The sequence below is a fragment of the Diplotaxodon limnothrissa genome, linkage group LG18 (assembly GCF_057381915.1).
Source record: "Diplotaxodon limnothrissa isolate DT_005_m linkage group LG18, D_limnothrissa_male_GT1.1, whole genome shotgun sequence".
NCBI classification, from domain to species: domain Eukaryota; kingdom Metazoa; phylum Chordata; class Actinopteri; order Cichliformes; family Cichlidae; genus Diplotaxodon; species Diplotaxodon limnothrissa.
Window position 1 is genome coordinate 15,703,578 of NC_140613.1, and position 22,148 is coordinate 15,725,725.

At 41.1% G+C, this 22,148-nt stretch overlaps 1 protein-coding gene across 1 annotated transcript; it reads right to left on the minus strand.

Moving 5' to 3' along the window:
* Window positions 1–1,162: 1,162 nt before the first annotated feature.
* Window positions 1,163–21,738, minus strand: wnt9a (wingless-type MMTV integration site family, member 9A). Its single transcript, XM_085378037.1, has 4 exons — window positions 21,602–21,738; window positions 7,979–8,238; window positions 7,574–7,836; window positions 1,163–5,183 (listed from the first exon to the last, which is right to left on the minus strand). The coding sequence occupies exons 1-4, from the start codon at window positions 21,691–21,693 to the stop codon at window positions 4,683–4,685; spliced, it is 1,116 nt and encodes a 371-aa protein (XP_085234163.1). The 5' UTR covers window positions 21,694–21,738; the 3' UTR covers window positions 1,163–4,682.
* Between the last annotated feature and the right edge of the window lie 410 nt (window positions 21,739–22,148).

The following is a 22,148-nucleotide window of genomic DNA, read 5'->3' on the forward strand; positions in this document are numbered from 1 at the left end:
ACCCTAGAGATGGTTGTGTGGGTAAATCCCAGTTAATCAGCAGTTTATGAAATAGTCAGACCAGCCGGTCTGGCACCATGTCACCTTGTTTCAACTTCAGCACATTGTCTTGACTTGTTACGTGCCTAAATGCATTGAGCTGCTGCCATGTGATTGGCTGGTTACATATTTGCATTCATGAGCAGTTGAACATGTGTACCTAAGAAAGGAGCCAGGAATGAACATATTAATTTCTAGTGATGTGCGATACCACTGATTTCCTTTCCGATCCGATACCAAGTAAAATTCAGGGTGGTATCGACGATACTGATACGATACCGATACCCTATACAAAACGTATTTAATTTATTCTATCTCAAATTATAGCGTCATAATGATTACAGGACATCAGATTACTTGTTCTTATCACTTAATAATGCAGAGTTCATCATATAGAAATAAAAAACTGAAGTTTTGCACTATTTGAACACCTTGCCTGCCTGCAGCACTAAAGGACTCAGTGAGAGACATCTGTCTCGCCCTAGCAGCACCTGTCCACTCCTCCTCTTCAGTTCGCCTCAACATATGCTCGTCATATTCTGTGATATGATTTACTCTGAGGTGTTTGACAAGGTCAGTGGTGTTGCCACAGCACCTCACTTTTTTGCCACATGTATCGTAAACCATGCCTCAGCTGTTTGTGGAGGTAAAATACGTCCGCACATGACTCCAATTACGCTCAGCCATTCTTGTGAGTGCGCACGCCAAGGGGCTGCGACACATTTATACAGCTATATTTCACACATGACTATGAAACCCGGAAGAGGAAGTTGTTCCTTCGAATGTAGACAATCCGAATGTTATAGTTTCTTTCCACTGTGTTCCTGTTAATGATAAACTACAAATTTACCCTAAATTACTAAAATATCGATATTTTAATGTGAGAATCGATTCTAGAACATAAATGATTGGTATCGGAGGAATCGATATTTCAGGATCGATCCGCACATCACTATTAATTTCACATTTTCAGAGGCTGAATCCAGCAAATATGTGTCATCAGTAATGGAAGAACTTTAAATTCAAGGCATGATATACTAATTAAACTTCAATGCTACCAAATAATGCACGTACATATTAAATAATTTAAAAATCCATTTATTATTTCAGATTTTTTCCGCCTTTGTTATACAAAGATGTTAAATAACTTAAATACATTCTTACCAGTCATTTGTGATCTGTTTAAACCTACAAGCTATACACATGAGGTAGAGGAAAATAATTTAGAGTTCCCATAAGACATGAATAAGTGAACATGGACAAAGCTTTGTTGGTGTAATATTATCACAAAGGACAATACATAGCTGGTGTATTTTATCTTTGTTTTACAAGCACAGCACAAATCCTAACAAAAAGTACATGTACATGTAAAGTGACCCTAAGGTGAACAAGTCCATACTGATCATCAGTCCTTTCACAAAACCGCTGATTATACAAGATTAAGTTCTATAAAATATTCTTGATAACTGTGATTTTCTTTGCATGCTTTCAGAAACTGCATTACCGCGAGTGAATTAAACCAACTAAAAGTGAGCTGATTTGAATTTTGTTAGGATTTGTTAGTGCTTAGATAACAATCTTGAGATATAAAATGAAATATGTTGATAGTATACACTGCTTCTCGAAGCCTCCACCCCAAAAGGAACAAACACCCAAAAAGAAAACAGAGTAAAAAATACAGGATATAAAATCAATTTAGACTTTGAAGTTATTTACACTAAACACATGCTCATAATATATTTAAAAAATAATTTATCTTTCTTTTCTCTACAACATAGAATTTTGTACATGATCCACTGATGACTAAACAGTGCAGAGTTTTGGATTTGAGAGCGTGGATGACTGTGACATCTAAAAACCCAGCGGACTGCTGCATCATGCTCCTCTTTTCTGGACTAAATTTCTACGCCTATGTACAATCTATAAACAAACAAAAATGCAATCTGTTTGCATTTCCTGTCGTGTCTGTTTTGAATCCGTTCAATGGTAGAGAACCTCACCATGTTTGGGCTGAGGCGGAGTGTGTGGCGCAAACACACACCAGAAGCTGTGGCAAGCAGGCATTTGTGCTTTGCGTCTCTGCATAGCTATTATGGTTTCCATGTAGCGTGCAAAGTTCTATGTATATGTTTTGACCAGTCTTTATTTGGCATGCCATCTCATATCAAAATGCTTGGAATTCATCTCCTTTAGACAAATAAGCCATGCACGGTTCTCTTCTTATCAGAGGGAGCTTTGATTTAAATCACTGTGAAACTCCTTTTTAAAAATGCACTGTGCAGCATTGATGATTGAAATCCGTAATCATCTCGTTTCAGCAGCTGTATGCTTCACTCATTTATTTAATTTCAATTTGTGTTTCAGATGCTTGTGAGAGTTGAACATGTGCCTCACTTTTGTCTCTATACCACAGGAGAAGAAACCTTTGCTATTTACATTTTTTAATAAAAAACAAGAAGAAAAAAGATTCTGCACTGCACTGTATCCATAAATACAGATCTTTAAATACTTTAAAGGGCTTTTGGGCTTCAGTGCGTGAATGGTGCTATAATACAAAGCTGGGTCCCTCACTCAGTAGTTAATTCACACCAATCTAAAATATGGCCTATAAGGTCCTGTATTTGATAAAATATAATGTTTCTAAGCACTAAGTGCTGAGAATATGACAAAATTTTGTCTGCATTGTTTGTGTGCACAGAGGCATTTCTCATAAAACTGTAATGGAAACAATTTGCATGTTCTTCTTATCAGTCAGCTAGTTAGCTTTGCATAAACGCCGCAAACTTGGACACAGCGAGACTGAAATGTGCCCTAAGGTATCAAAAGCCACCTTTCAGTACCTTTAAGGTTCACTGATTAACAAGTTACATCCTGTCTGTTTAATATGTACAAAAAAGCGTAACAAAGACGAGGCGTGGTTTAACTTCCTGGATTAAACAAACAAGATATAGGAGGCCAAACAGTGAGTTTAGAGGTGCTGATGGGCAAATTTTGTTAAAAGTAGCAGTTTCCTCTGTTTCTTTATGATAGGCTAAGGAAAAACCAGACTGAAGTTTATTATTTCATACCACGCAGTACTTCCTGCAGTGTCAAACCGTCACTCTTGTATGGTGGGGTCAGCATGCTGCGTTGTGTTAACTGTGTCAAAAGGTGCTCAGCAATAAGATGAAAAGGTAAAGTTAACTTATAAAAACAACTTCACTGACTTCAGAAAGAAGACAGCCGATTAGTAAAACTTAGACATAAATTTGCGGAACAATTACACAAATATTAGTTTTATAATAGATCTTTATATTAGCTAAGAGGCTTGTGCTTTCATCTTCACTTGAACAAAAAGTCAGTCGCCCCATACTGTTTGAACTTCCACTGTACACACTGCGTGTCAATGTATTTCATATGGCTCAATCAAATTTGTGGAAGCAGAAGAGGAAGGAAGAATACGAAATGGCAGGGAGTTAAATTCCTCCAGTTCTCCACAGTTTTCTTTAGAACTACAAAGTAGATTTAAGCTTCACAAAGCTCTACACTTTTTGATCCGAGTCTCACGTGGGCCTTCTGCTGATCAAGAGATCACCTGTTGCTATGCTTTTGACTGTAATAACAAGGCCGCTGTCATCTCCACCTTGGATTCAGATGTTCTTTCTGGTTTAGTCAAACACATATAGTGGTTTAAGTTATTCCCTGAACACTGGCCGAGAATAGCCTAAACTGACTGGTTTAGTTATCTTCTGTTAATGTATGCACTAACAGCTTCATATTACAATATTACAAAAAAAGAAAAAATTAAAGATATTTTTGTTCCTCCTCATGAAGGAGTAGTCCCAAAGGATCTATAAATTATCCACAGAAAGATGTCAGACACAAGCGTGCTGCTTTCTAAAGGGCCTTGTCAACATGAATCAAAAAGAAAACTGAGCAAGAGCACACAAACAACAAAACATTTGTGTGGTTAGTGGTTTGTTTTAACATAGTTAGATAAGTGGCTTATATAATATCATTACAATATAACTGAATTTATGTACATATATATGCAAACACACAATGTGTGTGAGTGTAAATATGTGCGTGTAGAGTAATTCTTACACCCTGTCTTTTTCCTTTTTTTTTCAGTTTCCGTATATGGTTTTGAATCGCCATAAAAAGTCGTCACTTAATTTTTCCGCTCCCCCCCCCTCGCTATCTACCTCATGTTCACATGCTTACAAATACTGTACACACGTAAAAATTGACAAACACACACACACACCATTCCTCTTTGGGCAAAGCCCCAGAAATCAGTCTGTTGATGTAACTGTCCTTGTGTTGTATCCTCATTAACTGGGCGTTAATCGGTTTTCTTGTGAATTGATGACAAAGATTTTTGTTTTTCTTAAAGGAAAGTGAAAGCGTCTCTCTTCAAGGTAACGCTGTGATAAAGAGCTTGAGATGTTGACCCAGTTGTCTGAGAAAGTTTTTATTCTGCAGGACCTCTGAAACCCAACCCACAGAAATCCCTCAAAGTGCTTATTGCTTCTTGGCTCGCTCCTTTTTTGCTTGCAGAATGCTGCTCCGACACTGAAAGCAAAACTCTGCATGAGAAAAAAAAATGCTCCTCTTCAACACAACCACCTTCCTCAGACTGAAAGGGCTGAACGGTGCCCCGTTTACCCCTTGCAGGTGTAGACCTCCTCTCTCTGTGTGCACTGCTTGCATTCAACGTAGCAGCACCAGCGCACCTGGCATTGGCAAGGCCTGGTCACCTCCCTGCTTTGAGTGTTGTGGCCTCGCCCGCAACAGATAGCATCACAGTTTTTGTCCTTGTAGCATTTGCGGGCTGCGGTGCCCGGTGAATATTTGGTGGGTCTACAGAAACTGGGTGAGTCCTCGATGTGGAGCAAGTCCATAGTGCGGGGGATTTGATCGTTCAGGCCGGGCAGGGGCTGTTGTTGTTGCTGCTGCTGCTGCTGGTTGCGGCCCGTGGAGATCTCTCCCTCCCCGGTGGCCTCGTTGGTGGAGCTGCCGACCTTGACGGAGGTCTCGTAACGCTGCTTCAGCTGCTTGCCGATCTCATGGAAGGGCTGGAGCTGCCTCCAACAGGTCTGGACGGTGCAGGAGCCAGATACGCCGTGGCATTTGCAAGTGGTCTCCACTCCAGCCTTGATTACCTGGACCAGAGACAGAGCAATACTGTTAACCACTGAGAACCAGTGAAGGCACACAATGAAAGGTATGCAATTTAACAAGCTTTTGTTTAGCAAACAGAACTTGAAAGAGCCAATTCATTAAAGTATTCTCACAACTAGATGAACTGGGTGGAGTACGGCGGCTTGGGAAGGTTATAGACATATATTTTACATTCATTGCTCTCTTTCATATCATAATTAAAGGGGAAAAACTTCACTTATTGCTTGTGAACTAAAGGAGAACAATGGCGTCTGAGGCTTCTTGTATAAAAGAAAAAGAGAATTATAGTTTGTGGGAGGATTGATTTTGTTATAATAACCACAGATGAAATTTTGATTAAACAGTTGTGGTTATTATGATAAGTGAGGGGAGGTTATGGGTAAGAAGAAGCCACAAAACAATCCATTCAGTCAACTATGGGAACCCTTCATACCTCCTCCTGTACTGGGTACTTTACTAAAATGTGTTTTTTAAGCCCAGAGTTGATCAACCCAGTGCTATAGTGCGGTCATTTTGGCATAACCCAGAGCAAAGTCACGCAAACGTTTGGGAAGAGAAAGAATATCGAAGAAACCGTTTTTTGTCTTACACAAAATCACACATAATTGCAAGTGAAACAGAGGAATTATCAGCTAAAGAGACCACAACACGTTACTTTAATATCACTTGACCCCCTAGCAGTCAGCCAGAGTTCATTTCTGCATCCACCACAATGTGTAAAGCAGAGTGTGTCCGCGAGAATCAATGACAATAACATATTGTCTTATACAGGGTTTGGAAACAATTTACAAATCTTTTCTCTGACTGTGAGCGAGATCGGGGAGCAGGAAGTGCATATTCATCACACCAGCAGGTCAAGAAAATTTGATAGGTCAGCCTTTAAAATGTCGGGGGGATGCAGAGGCTCGCACATTCCAATTTTGTCCTCGGCGTGGGAATTCATCCTGAGCGAATGCGATACACCTCGCTACATGTGCAAATTATGAAAAGAAAAAAACAAAGAAGGAGCCAAAACAATGTTGTAAATCTTTTATCACAAATAAAATCTCCAAGGAGGCTGGATTTAGGAGAGCCAAGTTGAAAAGGAAGAGCTCGCATTCGTTTGGGGGAGAGTTTTATATCTGTTAATATTTGGGAAGTGTGCTTTAGCTGTAATTCATTTTGAAACCAAAATGAAAAAGGCCACAACAGGCACAAAGCACAGTAAAAGAAATATATTCCAGACCATTAGTTTGCTTTGGCTTGACATATTAGGAGCATTTATTCTGCTATTAAAAACACTTCCAAGATGAAAAACCCGTATTTGCTCACCACAAACAATCACTGAATTCTACCAGAGCACAAATGAGACTCTTAGCCTATCTAATCTGAGAGAGAAAACCAAATATTGACTAATGAACACTTTCAGATTTCACTAAAATTTACAGCAGCATTACTCTGGGTTTCTTTTAAACTTGTGTGTTGGATTTTTGAAACACTTCACAATTTTCAATTGATTTTGCTCTCCCAAAATGCCCCAGTTAACATCATCCAGGTGTAGGGAAGTTCAGGTCCCATCTGGTGATCCTAATTACATATTTGGAGACAGTTAAGATGGAGCAGTTTGAGTCAAACAGCAGTGCTGTAATGTTTAAACTCCAGTACAAAAGCAAAAGCCAAGATATGGAAATGCAGTGTATCCGGGATATGGCGCAAAATGAATCGGTACTTCACATTGATGTTTGCCGACAAAAAGAACTCAGAGTATATTGTATTAATGCTATTTTCCCATCGTTTAAATGATTCATACAAGCAATTAGCAAACCTTTCTGTTTACATAATCTCTGTCTCGCCATATGAACTCTGACCCTCTTCAAACTGAAGTGTGTTTCCTAGTTAGATTCATGTGTATGGAATAACTCAAAGTCTGTAGAAATTGCAGCGTTAATAAAAGGCGAGTGAAGCTGACACTTTGGGTAAATATACTGCTATGAAATTAGAGTTTGATAAATCTTTCTTTTTCTTTGACTGTTACTCCTTAAAAGTTTTCCAACATCGCTGACATGTAGATGAATAACTGTCACAAATTAAAATGAAGTCGAATTTAATGTTTTCAATAAATTATTAGCTAATATTGTTGCTGTCACAGACCATCATATACCTCTAAGAGGCAACAATGTCGTAGAAGGAGTTGGAGATCTGAGATCAAAGCAGCAGATGTTGAGATATTTGCTTTTGTTGCGTCGGCTGACTTTTGGCTCGAAGCACGGGTCAAGCTCCAGAACGAATGAATCCCCCATTTCCCATGGTGCAGCTAGATCGCGTCATTGGATAGACCAAGTAAGTAAATAGTGCTATCGGTCGGTACGTCATGACCATTTGACGCACTTACCTTCATGCCCACGTTCGTATTGTGCATGTCCACACGTGCACGTAGATCCTTGTTCGAGCGTTTGCCCAGGAAGTCCTTGACAAACTTGTTTGCGTATTTGAGGTTGTCTCCGCAGCCTCCCCACTGCCACGCCTTACGGTTCTCCAGGTCGGGGGCCTCGTCGCATGTACAGCGCTCCATGCGTCCTGCGCTGCAAGCTTTGGCCATGGCATGAGTTAGACCCGCTGAGGAGATGGCGTACAAGAAGGCCGTCTCTTTAAATCCTAGAGAAGCCCGATGGAGAGTGGCAATTGGGAGACAGGAAAATAAAGGGTTTTCTAAAGAGTTGGCTCACTCACACATTAGGTTTTAAGTGCACAAGAATAAAATGCATATTCAAATGGGAAGAAAAGTAGTAATAATCACCTCTTTTTAATATGTTGGCTCGGTGGCGCCCCTCTAAGGTGCAGTTCCACCTCTCAAAGCGGAATTGGTACTGGCATTCTAGGGCGCTCATGGTGATGGCCTCTCTTAGAGTCTCCGCCACGCCCGGGTCTCGTCTGCACATCCTGCGCTGCTTCTTTTCTAGTTTGAGCCGGTCACACAGCTTGAAGTGGGCCCTGCCTATGCTCTCCTCTGGTAAAGAGTTCAGTGGCAGGACAGACAACGGTTCATTACCTGTCAACCTGGAAGAAAGCATCACAAGCCATTTGGAAACAGAAAGATACTGGGATTGTCTTGATAAAGTATTCAGACAGAACAACAGGATACTGACAAAGCTATACTGCATAAACAGCACAGGAAGCACAGCTGCTCACATAATGCTCAAAAGTTTGGTTAATGTTCAAATGAATTCAGCTGTTCAGTGGTTAATGTTCAGGGGAATTCAACATTTGCTGGAGATTGAGATCAACTCTCGGTGGAGGTGTGTCTGAGTAAAGAGCAAATTCTCTGCAGTGGTGGAAAAGTCAGGTTTACCATGTAATTCTTTTGAATTTTGGATACCTAAAAATCCCGTTGTAGAACAATGGAGTTATAATTAGCTTTTGTTTTAAAGCAAAGGAGAAACAAATTATACTGTTAGCATTTTTGTGAGAAGTTTTTATCCACGGGGAAATTTAAAAGAAACGGGGCACTTAATGTAAGAGTGCCTCTGGAGTACTTTCAAAAAAGAAAATGTACTCAGTAACTTTTTATTTCAGAAGCAGGGAAATCAATATCTCTGCCCCTTACAATGTAAGTACACAGTATTATTAGTGGTGTGGGCTTTAAAAATACCTGTAGTTGTAATTAGTTTCTCCTCTCCTTTAAAACTGAAAAAAGGTTACTTACTATGTTTTTTTTACTGTAGTGACATTTTAAGTACCAGTAGGAACACAAGTCTTTGTACTGAAAATTGCAACCTATTCACAAAGATTTACATGGGCAACTGGACCGTAGGTTATGGGCTGTATATTGACGTTCTACCAAAGGTTCCTGAAATCAATTTTTTTTCCATTTTACAGCAATAAACTTACAGCATCAGCTGCATACTGAACACTTTAATACTGCAGTACGAGGTTATAATGTGCAGATGACAAGGCATTCAGTTAGTGTGGGGACATTTTAAACATTTGTACTCTGTGATTGTGTCTGTCGTGTTACAGTAAAACAGTAGCCAGCAAATGGTTGGTTAAATATTTATACCAGATCCTTCAGATGGGTGGCAGGTTGTACCTCGCTGTACAGATTTAAACATGGCACACAGTATTGCTGCTGTCATTATAAAAAGTCTTATATATCGTATAAAAGTCTTTACATCTGAAAATCTAGACTTTCTGTAGGGGACATAAAACGTGGTGATCTTTTTAGTTCTGTGTTTCTGTCCCACCTCACTCTGGGCTAAACTCTCATTTATGATGTCATCAAGGGGTTTCACTTAGGGGCAGACTGGAACAGCAATTTGACTCCATCCCACGCCACTCTGTTCATGCAAATTGTAATCGAGTACTACCTGGTCATCAGGCTTTTTACTACATAATTATTATGTCAAAAGATTATTGGACATCCACTTTGGAAACTGGAAAGTATGTTGATGGTGAAAGTGTCGGTATCTACAAAGAAAAAAATGAAATAAAATAAACTCTACAAAAGAACAACAAGTTAATTCATGTGCTCTTTTGTATTTTGTGATGTTGACATAATATCGTTATCTGATTTGACATAATGTCACAGTTATCATTAATTATGGTATGTAGCAAAACCCCGTCACTGAAACTGGCCCACTTATCTGGAATAAATGTTAACAACATTATAAACACAATGGGACCAACCAGCCAATCTCAACACTGAGGTTTTCAGGTATGCTAACAGTGCTCTCAAAATGCCCACAAAGAAAACCTTGAACTCTGCAGCTTTATTTTTTGACAAACAAAAGTATCAAACAAAATCCCCCGAAACTGAACTTAAGATACACCGCCACAAGAAGGGTGTGTGTTTAAGCTACAGTCCACCCAGACCCAGACCTTTTTTTTAACCTTTTATATTGAAGAAGACCTTCTTAACAGGTGTTACCTGTTAAGAAGCACTCCCTTGCAGAAAGCGAGAATGAGCAGATTCAAGTGCACATCTGTGCAAGTCTTTGGGGTGTGAACTCTGATGCTAAGCATGCTGTGGAGATGCATGCAGTCTGCGGGAGTCAAGGGTGTCTGAGAGGTCTTTCAACTCACTCCTGTTTGCTACATATAATGTAGCAAACTGTCAAGATGACTGTTCACAGTAGCCCAAAGTGGCCCTCAGGCTACTGGGAAATGACACGGTGCTCCAGACAGCCAATGGTTAAAGTTAATCCCAGCGCTCTTGATGAAGCGAGTACAAGTTAGAAATTATATTTTTAAATAATGCTTAAACAAAATTTGTTGTTTATTATTACGCTCAGCAACATTTATGAATCAAACAAAGGCAGACCATCAGGAATGAGCTTAAGACTCTAAGAACAACTGCATAAATGAGGCACCTGTATTCATCCTACAGCTGCAAAGTACTTTAAATACAGCAAGTAAGAATTTCAATTCTAAACATGGTATGGAGAACATGTGGCAGACTTGCACTCCTTTCGTCAGTTTATTTAAGGGATGCATATATAAAACACACAAAGCGGGGACTGCCACATAGCTGGCAAAACCTATAACCAGCGTTCTGAGGTTGTGATGGAGAGCGCAGGGCATTACTTTCATAAACACACACGGGGGACATGACTGTCAGCCTGTGACCATTTTGGTCACACCAACTGACAGGACTGGCACCCTAGTTGTTCATTATGTGTAATTTCTGGCCTCCTTTACACTGTTAAAGTGAAACTGAAGAATAAATGGATTTACTGAACTCACAAAATGCACAAGCTCTCTGGCCTGTGTGCTTTTTGCAGCCGGACTTCAGACTTTTGAAGGATACTCGTGCAAGGAGCGACACAGTATTTATCAATGAGATTATTTATCAATGATCTGGACTTCTGGCATTCAGTGTAGGCTGAATTTTCCAGTGCACTAAGGATTACAGCTTGCACATGTCAACACCAAGGCACAACATCTGAAAAAGCGTACTTGAGAGACAGTGAAGAATTATTTTATTTTGAAAAGAGAGCAATCGGAACTGCATTTATTTTTTGGGCCAATGTTTGCTGCTTTCAGCTGTGATGACAAAACATATTTAGCATTTAAGATTAACACTTTAATCCTTCATATTTCCACTATACCAACAGTCATAAATTGTTGTCCATCCGTTCCTGGTTGCTAAAAGTATGCATACAGCCAAACCAATTAAAAGAAGTCCAACTTTATAACTGTGAAGCGTAACCGCAGCAAATGGGAACGTTGCCTCACAGTTTACTACAGCCAAGCAGTCTGAAAAGAAGATGGAAATAAATTCTGCAATATTTTTGTAAAGGTGCAGAGCACCTGCTCACTGTCTACACCTGGTTAGTTAATGTACCAGAAGCGATGAGCGCTGATTCGCATTACTCACATTTTAGACTTCTTTATTATTTTTCAGAGAATATTCTGTCACCACTCATGATCACTTGAGTCACGAACAGAAGGTCACAGGATTTATTCAACACAAGATTTGTTTTATTAAGTCCAATAACCGACTGAAATGTTTCCCCTCGAGTGCTCAATTTAATATCAGTGAACTTAATAGTTCACAGATGTTATTTGATATTTTTCTTTACAATAAATTCATAGTCTGGTTGAGAATCCGTGTAGTCAAATCAAAAAAGGAGTCCTCGGGGTTTGCTTTCAGAATGGGTCGAACGGTTTTCTTTTTGCAAAGTGTGTTTGCCTATTCTTAACTTGTCTGACAGCAAGTTCAAATGGAAACCTGGCAAGCTGCGTCTTGACAGAGATCGCCCTCCCAACACACTTGGAGAATAAGAAAAATGTATGGTTTGAGGCGTACGCAGCGAGGCAAAGGGTGTCTTTCTCTGAACAACTGACATTTTCCTCTAAATTGTTTCACGCTTTGTTAAGACACTCTGATTGCAATGTCAAGGAAACAAACATAAAGTCTCTAAACAAACAAATCCAACGGGCCCGGCGTGTCGCGTACGATTGCCAACCTTTCCTCAGCACTTCTTTTGCAAGCGAATGTCAGGGATTGAATAACGCTGCAGAGCAAAGAACCTGTCATGTTAAAGAACATGTAAGACTTTTTTTAATGCACACAACATTTTGCTCATGCAAATGTCTGGAAATGAACACAGAGACATTGATTAAGTGTACTGCTTTGGAAAGACTGCTAATGGTAGCTGAAATATACGAATACCAATATGCTGTGGACATTCCTCAGAAAGACATGCACAGTAACACGTATCAGCTCAGACCTTCCCAAACCCCTACATGCCTGCAAGTATTAGAACGACAGGCCTCAGATGCCTCAGCAACGTCTACTTGTCTGAGACAAAAATGATGGTAAGCGTGAAGCTGGAGGGAAGCCAAAGATGACACGACACTGATCTCAGCACCATTGTCTCTTTTTCAAAGAAAGGTGGGGGGGGGTTCTAGCTAGCTGCAAAGAAAGCCTGAGGGCAAAGCGAGGAGGAGAGGGACATTCGAGCAGAGAAATACTTCTTCACATCTCTGGAGAAGAAACTACTGGCCAAAGCTCACTCTTGTGCAATGTTTCCACTCTGTGGCAGACGAGAACGCAGTCAAATAGTATCGCAGATGTACCGTGCTTTATTTTCTTCTATATTTAAAAAAAAATGTTTACAAATGGATGCACTTTTTAATACTTGATGAGAGGAGCTGTTCATTTTAATCCGATTCAAATTCGCTGGATTCAAGATAATATTTTCCCTGGATGAAGGACAGTGACCCCTGCTATCACACAAAAGGGTCGCACACATTCCAATAAGATGATCTGAGAAAATAAATAAATAAATAAATCACACTGCTGTTTGCTGAAGAATGAACTCATTCAACTCGCTAAGAGGAAAAGAATTGGATAAGAGTTAACCTGGGTCAATCATAAAGTCGACTCTGAGACTCGGACAAAAAGGAATAACTGGAGTCTTCCTGCAACGGTGACAACAATCGCTCGCTCCATGAGAGCGTTTCTTAAAAAATATGGGACCACTTTTTCTAGAATAAATGGAATTCACAGAAAAGGTCAAAGGTGAACGACGCAAAGACAGCTGCTAATATATCGTGTAGATATCCAATTTTTTAAAGTTACCTATAATTAACCTTGTCAGATTCGTGTTCACATCAACACATCCAACAGTTTTCACTCCTACATGTCGTTTATATCACGTCCATTAAAAGCATCCATCCTGAATCCACGTGATTATCACGAAACGTGCGCGCTTCAAAGCAACGCGCATGCATCTTCGCAGTATCTTCCCCACAGTGAATACGAAAGCACGAACATGTGTTTTCACATCACAGTCCATTTTCTGTCGTGTTTTTGTTTGAGGTGTTGGCACAGCAACACCAATTACGGAATATAACACCAACATATAAAACTCATTATTATCCCATGTGAGGTGGGATTCCTGCTGATGTTTGCTCAGCTTTGCTTTTTCCATTCACACTCTTGCCTCTACACACTGTGCAGACATCACTGACCTACTCTCACGCTGCACCTCCTCCACTGTCTTTCACTTGGTAACAGTGCAGTTTGTTTAGTCCTTTCTCTCCACCTGTCAGCACCTCCCATTGCCCGTGACATTTACTTTATATACATTTTCCAATGCAGCGGGTTCAGCGAAAACGGCCCATTTCACGCGGCAGAGCACGACAGTCAATCCTTCAAGGAAATCATTGACTAACTCTAAACTTTGCCATCATCACTCGCTCTCTGACTTTACATTGCACTCCTGGAAGTGACCCTCAGCTGGTAATTCTGCTCTTTCTTTATTAGTAAGGTATGTAGACAGCTAAGAATACCTACTATCTGTCATAGTCAGAAAAAAAATCCTATTACTTAAATGTGCTAGGCCTAAACAAATTCTTTCTCAGACTACAAACGCAGCTTGTTAATTACTCGTGGTGCTCATGTGCCCACAGAGACATATATTAACAGTCTCTGTATAGACATTAATCTCGAGAGTCTAAAGTTGAAAACCTTAGAAAAAGTAAATCTAAATCAAGCAAACACGCCAAACATCTGGTTGTTGAATAAGAGGTTATTTTCTCCTTTTTGTTAATGTGCGTTTGAATTTTGAACAGTTGGCGGCCAAACAGAAATTTTTGCTGACGATACATAAGAAGGGATGAGTCTAAAAGAATTAAGAGAACGTACAGGGCTCGAGCTGCGGCTCTGTATGGATGCTTTCTATGTTAGGATCTGCAGCCTCTGTAGGAGATATCCATATTCAGTAAACATGATATTACAGATTGCTGACCTAGTGTGTAATCACCCCCTGGAGATAAGAAAACCACCTGCTGAGCAATATCATTGAAAATATGTTTTCTTAAATAAAACAACAAGTTAATACAGTAAAACAAACAAAAAAAACTTTCAGTTTTCTGTTTTTTGGGGTAAGAATTCACGCAGCTACACGCATGGATCTATGTGCACACGCACGTGGAGTCTTACAACCTTAAGTCAACACCTACAAGTTGTGGCTAAATGCGCCCAGACAGGAAAAAAAAAAAAGCACAAAAGCCACAATTTCTCCATCAGCCTCAACTTGCAGGTTGTGTGGTCTACTGTCTCCTAGATCACAACCAACCCCCCTCCTTCTTCTCCTCCTTTTTTCCCCTTTTCTCCAAACTTCCCCTATTCCCACTGGTCAGTTAGTCTAAACGAATGTCAATCATTCCAACCCAGCTGTTGGCTCAAAACAAAACGGTCTCTAGACAAAACTATTGCCGTCTACGACCTTAACCTACACAAGACAATGATAGACGTGAACATGTGTCCTGGAAAAGTTTAACTGTGATGAAGACAAACTGCCGTGCTCACCTGATATTAATATGTGCAATGTAAGAAAGCATATTACTCTGAAACTCTGAGTTTTTGCAGTAAATTAGGCTTACCATCGGCGATCCCTTTTTCTTTTCCTTTCACTTTTTCCTGCTGCCATAACAGCATTTAAAAATCCTCCTTTTGGGGGGGGAGAAAGTTGTGTGCTTTTCTCAGAAATGTTGGATGAACTTCAGACCACCCTGCCCAAGTCCCATCTGGTGTATCCCAGGCCATGCCAGAGGTAGTAGGAATGTGAGCGTGTGTAGTGTTTTCCCACTGGCCCTCTCTAACCATTGCTGACAATCTGCTCCACAGCTTAGACATGAATAATTGGAGAAACCATGTATCAGTGTCGAATGACTCTCTGGTTGCTGTTGTTCACCTCCAAGAAGAAGTGTAAGAGAAGAAATCCTACACTGACCTCAGGCGTTTTCTCCATGGTGAAAGAAACTGTTAATTCCCCGAATCATTAAAACAAAAACAAAAAATGGGGGAAAGAGTAAACGATTGTGTATATGGCTAAGATAAGATAAGTCCCTAGTTGAAAGCGCTGGGTGTTGTGATTGCTTCTAACAAGCTGTGACTGACACAGTGCAGTAACACGACAAAACAAAGTGGTACTGGCCTGGGACTTAAGTAAGTCATTATTAGTTGAGTAATGAGCCTTTCTGCGTAGTGGGAATGTCGTGCAATGTCTAGAAGTACTGCTGTTCACAAAGCTAGGGGGGGAAGTCCGCTATCTTGTATGACTTAACAGGATATGACCCAAAGTTATGTCATCTGCTGTCGTTTCTGGTCATTTACAACCCACAGAGGGTATGTCAGACTACTCCCATAAAGTATCTGAAGGAGACAGGACTCTGATATTTTAAATGTATATGATACTACGCATGGGTAATAAGTTTCACTAGAAAATACTTTTGTTTTACAGGTCAAAAAAGTAGGAAAAGGGGGGGAAAAAATCTAGTGTCCAGCCTAACTTTTTAATCCACGACTGTGAATGTGGAAACTGGTAGCCGAGTGGCAGCACTATAGGATCTGGCCCTGGGAATGGGAGTGCGGGGCATGGTAAGAGGTTTAACTGCTATGTGAGAACTCGAGGCTTCTAAGGTCAGCAGCTCAGTTATAGTCACTGTGTGACTGGCACAGATTGGGCGTGCAGCAGTGTCCGCATGACTCCCCAGTTCTAGCCCACACCATGGCACAGAGTAGCCCTGTACCAGCGCACCGACACACCAAACACACTCAGGCACACATACTGTACTCGGCTCTCACCGATTCCACGTGCTGAACCACACTGTGGCTATTTGGTGAGACTTTAAGGTCAGAGAAATTCAGCAAAGCAGATACAAACACAGTACTTATTTTTTCCACATATAACATGTTATTCCTTTAAATCTCATTTCAAATATTAAAGCCCAAATACCTTTTGTCACAGCATTTTTCAAAGTTAAAGACGCGAAGTGTCGATTAACCGCGTCTGACAACGATTTTTTCGGCTGTTTTTGTGCTCACTCGTGACTCGTATGTTAACGGGAGTGAGAAAAGTTTGACTCTTGACAAGTGCTTGATGATTTAAAAAGCAGCTGAACGTCATGCAAATGGGCCACTTTCAACGTGAAATGAAATCTGCCCCAGGGTGAATCGCAGAACGTCTTCCGTGCCTTGGCCTGTTCACATCAGTGTGTGTCTCACTGTGTCCATTCTCAAACTAATATTCTGCCTTTATGGATAAATAAGCCTTTTGGGAGAATCTTAGAGTATATAAGCACACCCATCCCAGTGAAGCATCTGAGTGCACATCAACTTAGTCTTCTATATGATCGTGTTTATGCAAGATAAACTCAGGTTACCCTGCAAACAGGTGGATGATACTAAAAAAAGGGTTTTATGCTGACTGCTGCAGAAATAATCTGTTTGATTTTTTTTTTTTAAAGACACTAAATGTATCAAAATCTATTTTTCTTGGATGTGATAAAAGCAGATATTCTCTGGAAGGCCAAAGTTTTAAGTGAGGGTTTTGACAGTCTGCTAATCTTGTCACGTGTGAGGTGCCATGTCTCTTCTATCCCCACAAACTACGCAGAGAAAACTCGCCTGTGGTCAAGGATGGAAAACACAGGACATAGTGGTCACACTAACTAGCATCATCTCATCAATGCCTGACCACTAAAAGTATCTTGAGTCTATATTAGTTTTCCTGTTTTGCAAATTGCCCATGTCTCCAGCTCCATCTGCAAAGATCATCATATGTTTGCATTTTAACCAAGAAGATTTTCCTCTCCGTATCTTCAAGCAATCCATCAATGAAATGTACGCCTGGACCTGCTGCCCTTTTATAATCAAGCGTCTCTTAATTGTGGTCTGTTTGGCATCCTGATGACACGAGAACTGTACCTCCTTCAAATGTGAGCACGCCAAACGCATTTTGAAAGCCTCTCCAAACCATTCAATCTTCAAAAATATCCATCACAACCATGTTATTACACAGTATGAGCCCCATAACAGCCCACATCAGGGGCCACCAAGCTCTTCTTAACAAAGGTGAGTACCAAGCTCTGTAATTACTGATGGTTCAACCCATAAAATCAGCAGCTACACTATGCATCTTCCAGTTTAAAGACATGTAAATTTGTGCAAAAAAAAAAAAAAAAGTACAGCTTTGCTCTATAAGCTTAAGTTCAAAGACATTTTGAACCCATCATGCAGGATGACCACAAGTGGGCATAAGCCAAGTAAATGTTGCACTACATTTACATTTAATGTTTTCACGTTTTGTCTCCTATTTATACACAAGAAAGAGCTGATGGAAGACCATCCTGCACTCTCAGACAGTACTGCACCACCATGTGGTACCCACTAACATAGCAGGACTCCAGAAGGATGTAACAGGGTACAGAGCTCAAAGCAAAGCCTGGCTTAGCTCAAATCTGGATGTATCAAACAGAAATATAAAGAAAACAAAACTCTCTTTTAAGAGGGACGAGCGGTCAGCTATCTAAGCTTCCAGGTTCGCGTGATCTCACTACACTACACTGTCATGAGAATCCTATCTTCTTGGCTCATGCTAAAGTGATACCCTTTGAGGTGTGGCTTTGGCCACAGGATATCCTATGTAGTTGGGAAATCCCTCTATCAACGGTGCTCCCCGCCCTGCTGCACGTCAGGGCTAATCAGTCCTTAAGGCCTGGTAATGAGACGCTTGCCACCACTGTCTGCCAGGCAACGCCAGCCTGAGCCCGCACTAACTCTGCTCCTTCTAATGAGTGGTAATCACCCAGAAGCTCCCCACAAACCACTGCAGGGATGCCAGCACGCACATAAGGCAGGCAAGCCAGAAGACAGGAGGGTTGGGGGGGAGGAGGGAACCAAAGGAAATGGTTAGATGGAGCTGCTTAAAAAACAAATTTTAACATTTTTGCACTGTGCTCAAGAAGTAAGGCTCCTTTGAAACTTAAAAAAAATGCCGTTTGATACATGCCAGGAACTAAGTCAGCAAAATGATAAAATCCTCAGACGGGCTGCACACTGAAGAAAAAAGAAAAGAAACATCACTCCTCAATAAATTTACACACATCCCATTTGCTATCCTGTTGCTCTTGGCTTACTGCCTCACTTAATGGAGCGCTGAAAACAATAATTGCATCTGAAAGGAGCTCTGCTCTTCAGGATCAAACCGATGATAGAGATTTTAAGGATATTGCAGCAATTAAATAGCAACCGCTATATTTGCTTCTTCCGGATGCTGCGGCGCGTCTGTGATTAGTAAATCCCAGTTGCATGACTGTGGGCAGCCTTCCTGTATATGTCGCATGTGTGCTAAAGAAAAACAAACCCTTGACTCAGTGTAAGGACTCACATCCAGCACAGTTTACAAGACCGCAGAATGACAAGCCTTTTACCAAAACTTAAATTTAAACCAACAGAGTCGTCTCAGAGAGCACTCTAAGCCCTCACGGGGTCACCTGAGCAAACAAATCATCCCCTTTGCTGACAGTTAACGCCATATCTAATCAAGGTGCTGTAACCTTAAGGTAAGTAAGGCAAGCTCAGTGAGCATCTCCAATTCAAGCTCTAATGATAACGGATTTAGCAGAACCAGCACCTGCCACAACAGGCTGAGGGAAAGAAAATGAGTGTTCACATTCTTGTGGCAAAGGATGACAATTTAAGCGGGTGCTTGGCTACGCCAGGAATCCCACCCCACCCTCAGCTACAGCAGACTAGAGGCAGGAGAGATTGTGTTTATGTTACACTTATGCTCCACCGCACTTTGGAAATTGGGTATGCAACATTGACCCTCTATTTTGAGTAAATCAGTACCCAGGGATGCCTCGTGCTCATGGAATACTTATTTGAACAGGTTTGTGTTAGTATGCCCCCTGGTCAAAGCTGAGCAAGACTGTGCTGGAGTGTCACCGGTGTCGAGTTTCTGGGAAGCCGGCCACGGGGCAGTCACATTTTGTATCTGTGTCACCTGCGCAGGCTCTTTCAGTATGTTTCATGTTCCTCAGCAGCAAGGCTAAATCATTCACTGACACTCATTCATATTCCTTTCTCCCTGGGCCACAGAATAATAAATCTGGAGTATTGTAATACCACATGTCTCTCTGCACTACACATGCCACAGATAGAGAACAGACTGACATAGGTAATTGAAAGCAAGTGCTAACTGAATAAGTAAATATGCATTACCATTAGAACCATTAGGGCTGATTTTGGTGCCAATTTGGCACGTCATCTTTAATACAAGTGCCTGCCAAAGGGCGACACTGCAACAGGACGGGAGACAGAAACAGAGAGCAGTGATACATTTGTCCTTCTAATGCAATTTTAGAAATGAATTGAAACCAAAGACCAAGAGGCAGAGAGAGAAACTACTTGATACGTGCATGAGTATTAGACATGATGATGCTTTGCTCAGAAGGGGCTGAGATATTTCCATCACACGGAACTACTGCAGGTGTCATACAACTTGTTTGCATCACCCAGTTTCCAAAATTAGTGCCAACACTTTGTGCAACACTCCACCCCCACCCCCCAACAAAGAAAAAAATATTACCCAGAGATCTGAAAAACAGTTACTGTGAGATACATAGCGTTTTACTACTTCCAAAACTTATTTTGCCTTGACTCAATAGCGAATACATACTATTCAGATAACATTTGCCTCCAGGAGAATGTAAAACCCACTTCAACAGGTCGGCAGGTCTGACATACTAGGCTAATGGGCCCTTAGGGGACAGTTCTTGTGCTCTCTTGCAGATTCACATCAGTTCCCAGATCACCTAACACTCCTGGATCCTGCACAACACCCATACCTACCATAAATTTGACTCTGCTGGCAAAGCTTCAAGTGTCATCACTCTGCAGTCTACAACCGTTTGTCTCTGTGTGTCTGTGTGTGTGTCTACCCTGTAGGGGAGCACTAATAGCACCCATCAACAGAGATATTTGTAGATAATACAGAAAAGCACCAAGATCTTAAATGTGTTTAATGTGCATTTCCACTTGCACAGGTACATTCCAGTCTGTGGGTTTCTTTTCGGATTAAAACTCTCCAGCTCCAGGTGAAATATGGCTGCGGTCCCACCTGACATGCTGACCTCATTTGAATGACCTTGGCTTCCCAGCACTGTTAATGTTCTTCTGTAACTAAGACAGAAAAGGAAGCTAAGAGTGTAGAGTGTACGAGTAAGCAAAGTGCAGCATGAGTAGCCACTCTGAAGTGGAGGTCATAGTGGGCTACACCTAAAATCCAAGGCGTTCCCTGGGAATGACTTACTTTGAAACATACACCCGTGTGCGCTTTCTAAATGAAACAATGTTAAGTGCGGGACGCGATTCACGAAACGCTAAATTTTTCAGATTAGTTTCCTGACACGTGTTCCAGCTGTTTTCGTTTCTCCCGTTTTTATCTGATGGAGGTAGCAGAAGAAGAAAAAAACTGCCAAAGTTGTGTGATGTTTTTGCTGGATGGGGGGATTTTTTCTGTGCAAGCTGAGCAGACGTTTCGGCCACCAGTTCAGTCAGTCAGATCGCTTTATTGTTACCAGCTGTTGAGTCTGAGGCATATACACTCACCTTTCGGCTCCACGGCTGTTTTCAGAGTCGACTAAGGATATGATTTTACAAGTGTTTCAGCAAAATAACCCCTTGACCGCTACCTGCCACTCAAACGTGCTGCGCTCACTGAACAGTGGGCGCTGGCTCAATTGTCAGGGAAAGAATGGAGGGGAGGGGGCTCTCACCGGTCAAAATCATACATACTTCCACCTATATTATATTAGATTATATTTGATTTAATGTCATTCTAAGATAACCAACACACTGCTACTTTTTTTTAATTAGCAGCACCTTCACTGAGGTAAATTCTTGAGCAGACAACCGGCTGCACACACCAGCTGTGAGGCCTCCAGGTGATACCTCGCTGATCCGAAATCAGTGCTTTAAAAAAATAAACTTCCTTATTCCACTTTCTAAACTCACTAAAGAGTTTTCAGTGACTTACGACATTTAAAAAAAAAATACCTGCTTTGAACCAATCAAATCAATGAAAAGTAGCATCATGGATTTAACAGTGCGTCTGTCATCTCTTACCCGAAATATGCTATGGTGGGTCCAGGCAAGTTGAGAAGATACACTATAACTGTGAACGATAACCATCCCAGGAGTAGGTGTCCATCCAGCATTTTGCTGCGGCTCCAGGGCAGATCATTTCGTTTCTCCTGAGTAGCTGTGTAAAATCCCTTGTTGAACGTTCAACACTTCTTATACAGAGAGGAGCTGCTCTGCGCTCCTCCCATCAGCGGAGAGAGAGGGAGGGAGCAGCACCGCGATACATACAACCCAACTGATTCACAATTCCCCTCTCATGTTTCAGAAAGATTATTCATCTCAGTGCGTCTTAATTTATGATTGGTGTGACAGTTTCTCCTCTGTGGGCGTTTTAAGCACCACGCAGTCGGTGTTTGTGCAGATTGAAGTCGCTCTGAGCCGGACTGGACGGTGTGATAAAATACCTGCACTCAGTGACTGTTTATTTCCAGAATGGCAAACCAAGAATTGGTTTGAGTGCAGCACAAGCAGCACTGAAATATCGCAGCAATGTTATTGTAGTCTATACACTGCCCTACATAGAAGTCCA

Coding starts and splice junctions, on each gene's coding strand:
- wnt9a (XM_085378037.1), bottom strand. CDS start 21,693: ATGCTGGATGGACACCTACTCCTGGGATGGTTATCGTTCACAGTTATA. Junction 7,837..7,978: donor AGCCAACATATTAAAAAGAG/GTGATTATTACT, acceptor GGGCTTCTCTAG/GATTTAAAGAGACGGCCTTC. Junction 5,184..7,573: donor ATACGAACGTGGGCATGAAG/GTAAGTGCGTCA, acceptor TCTCTGGTCCAG/GTAATCAAGGCTGGAGTGGA.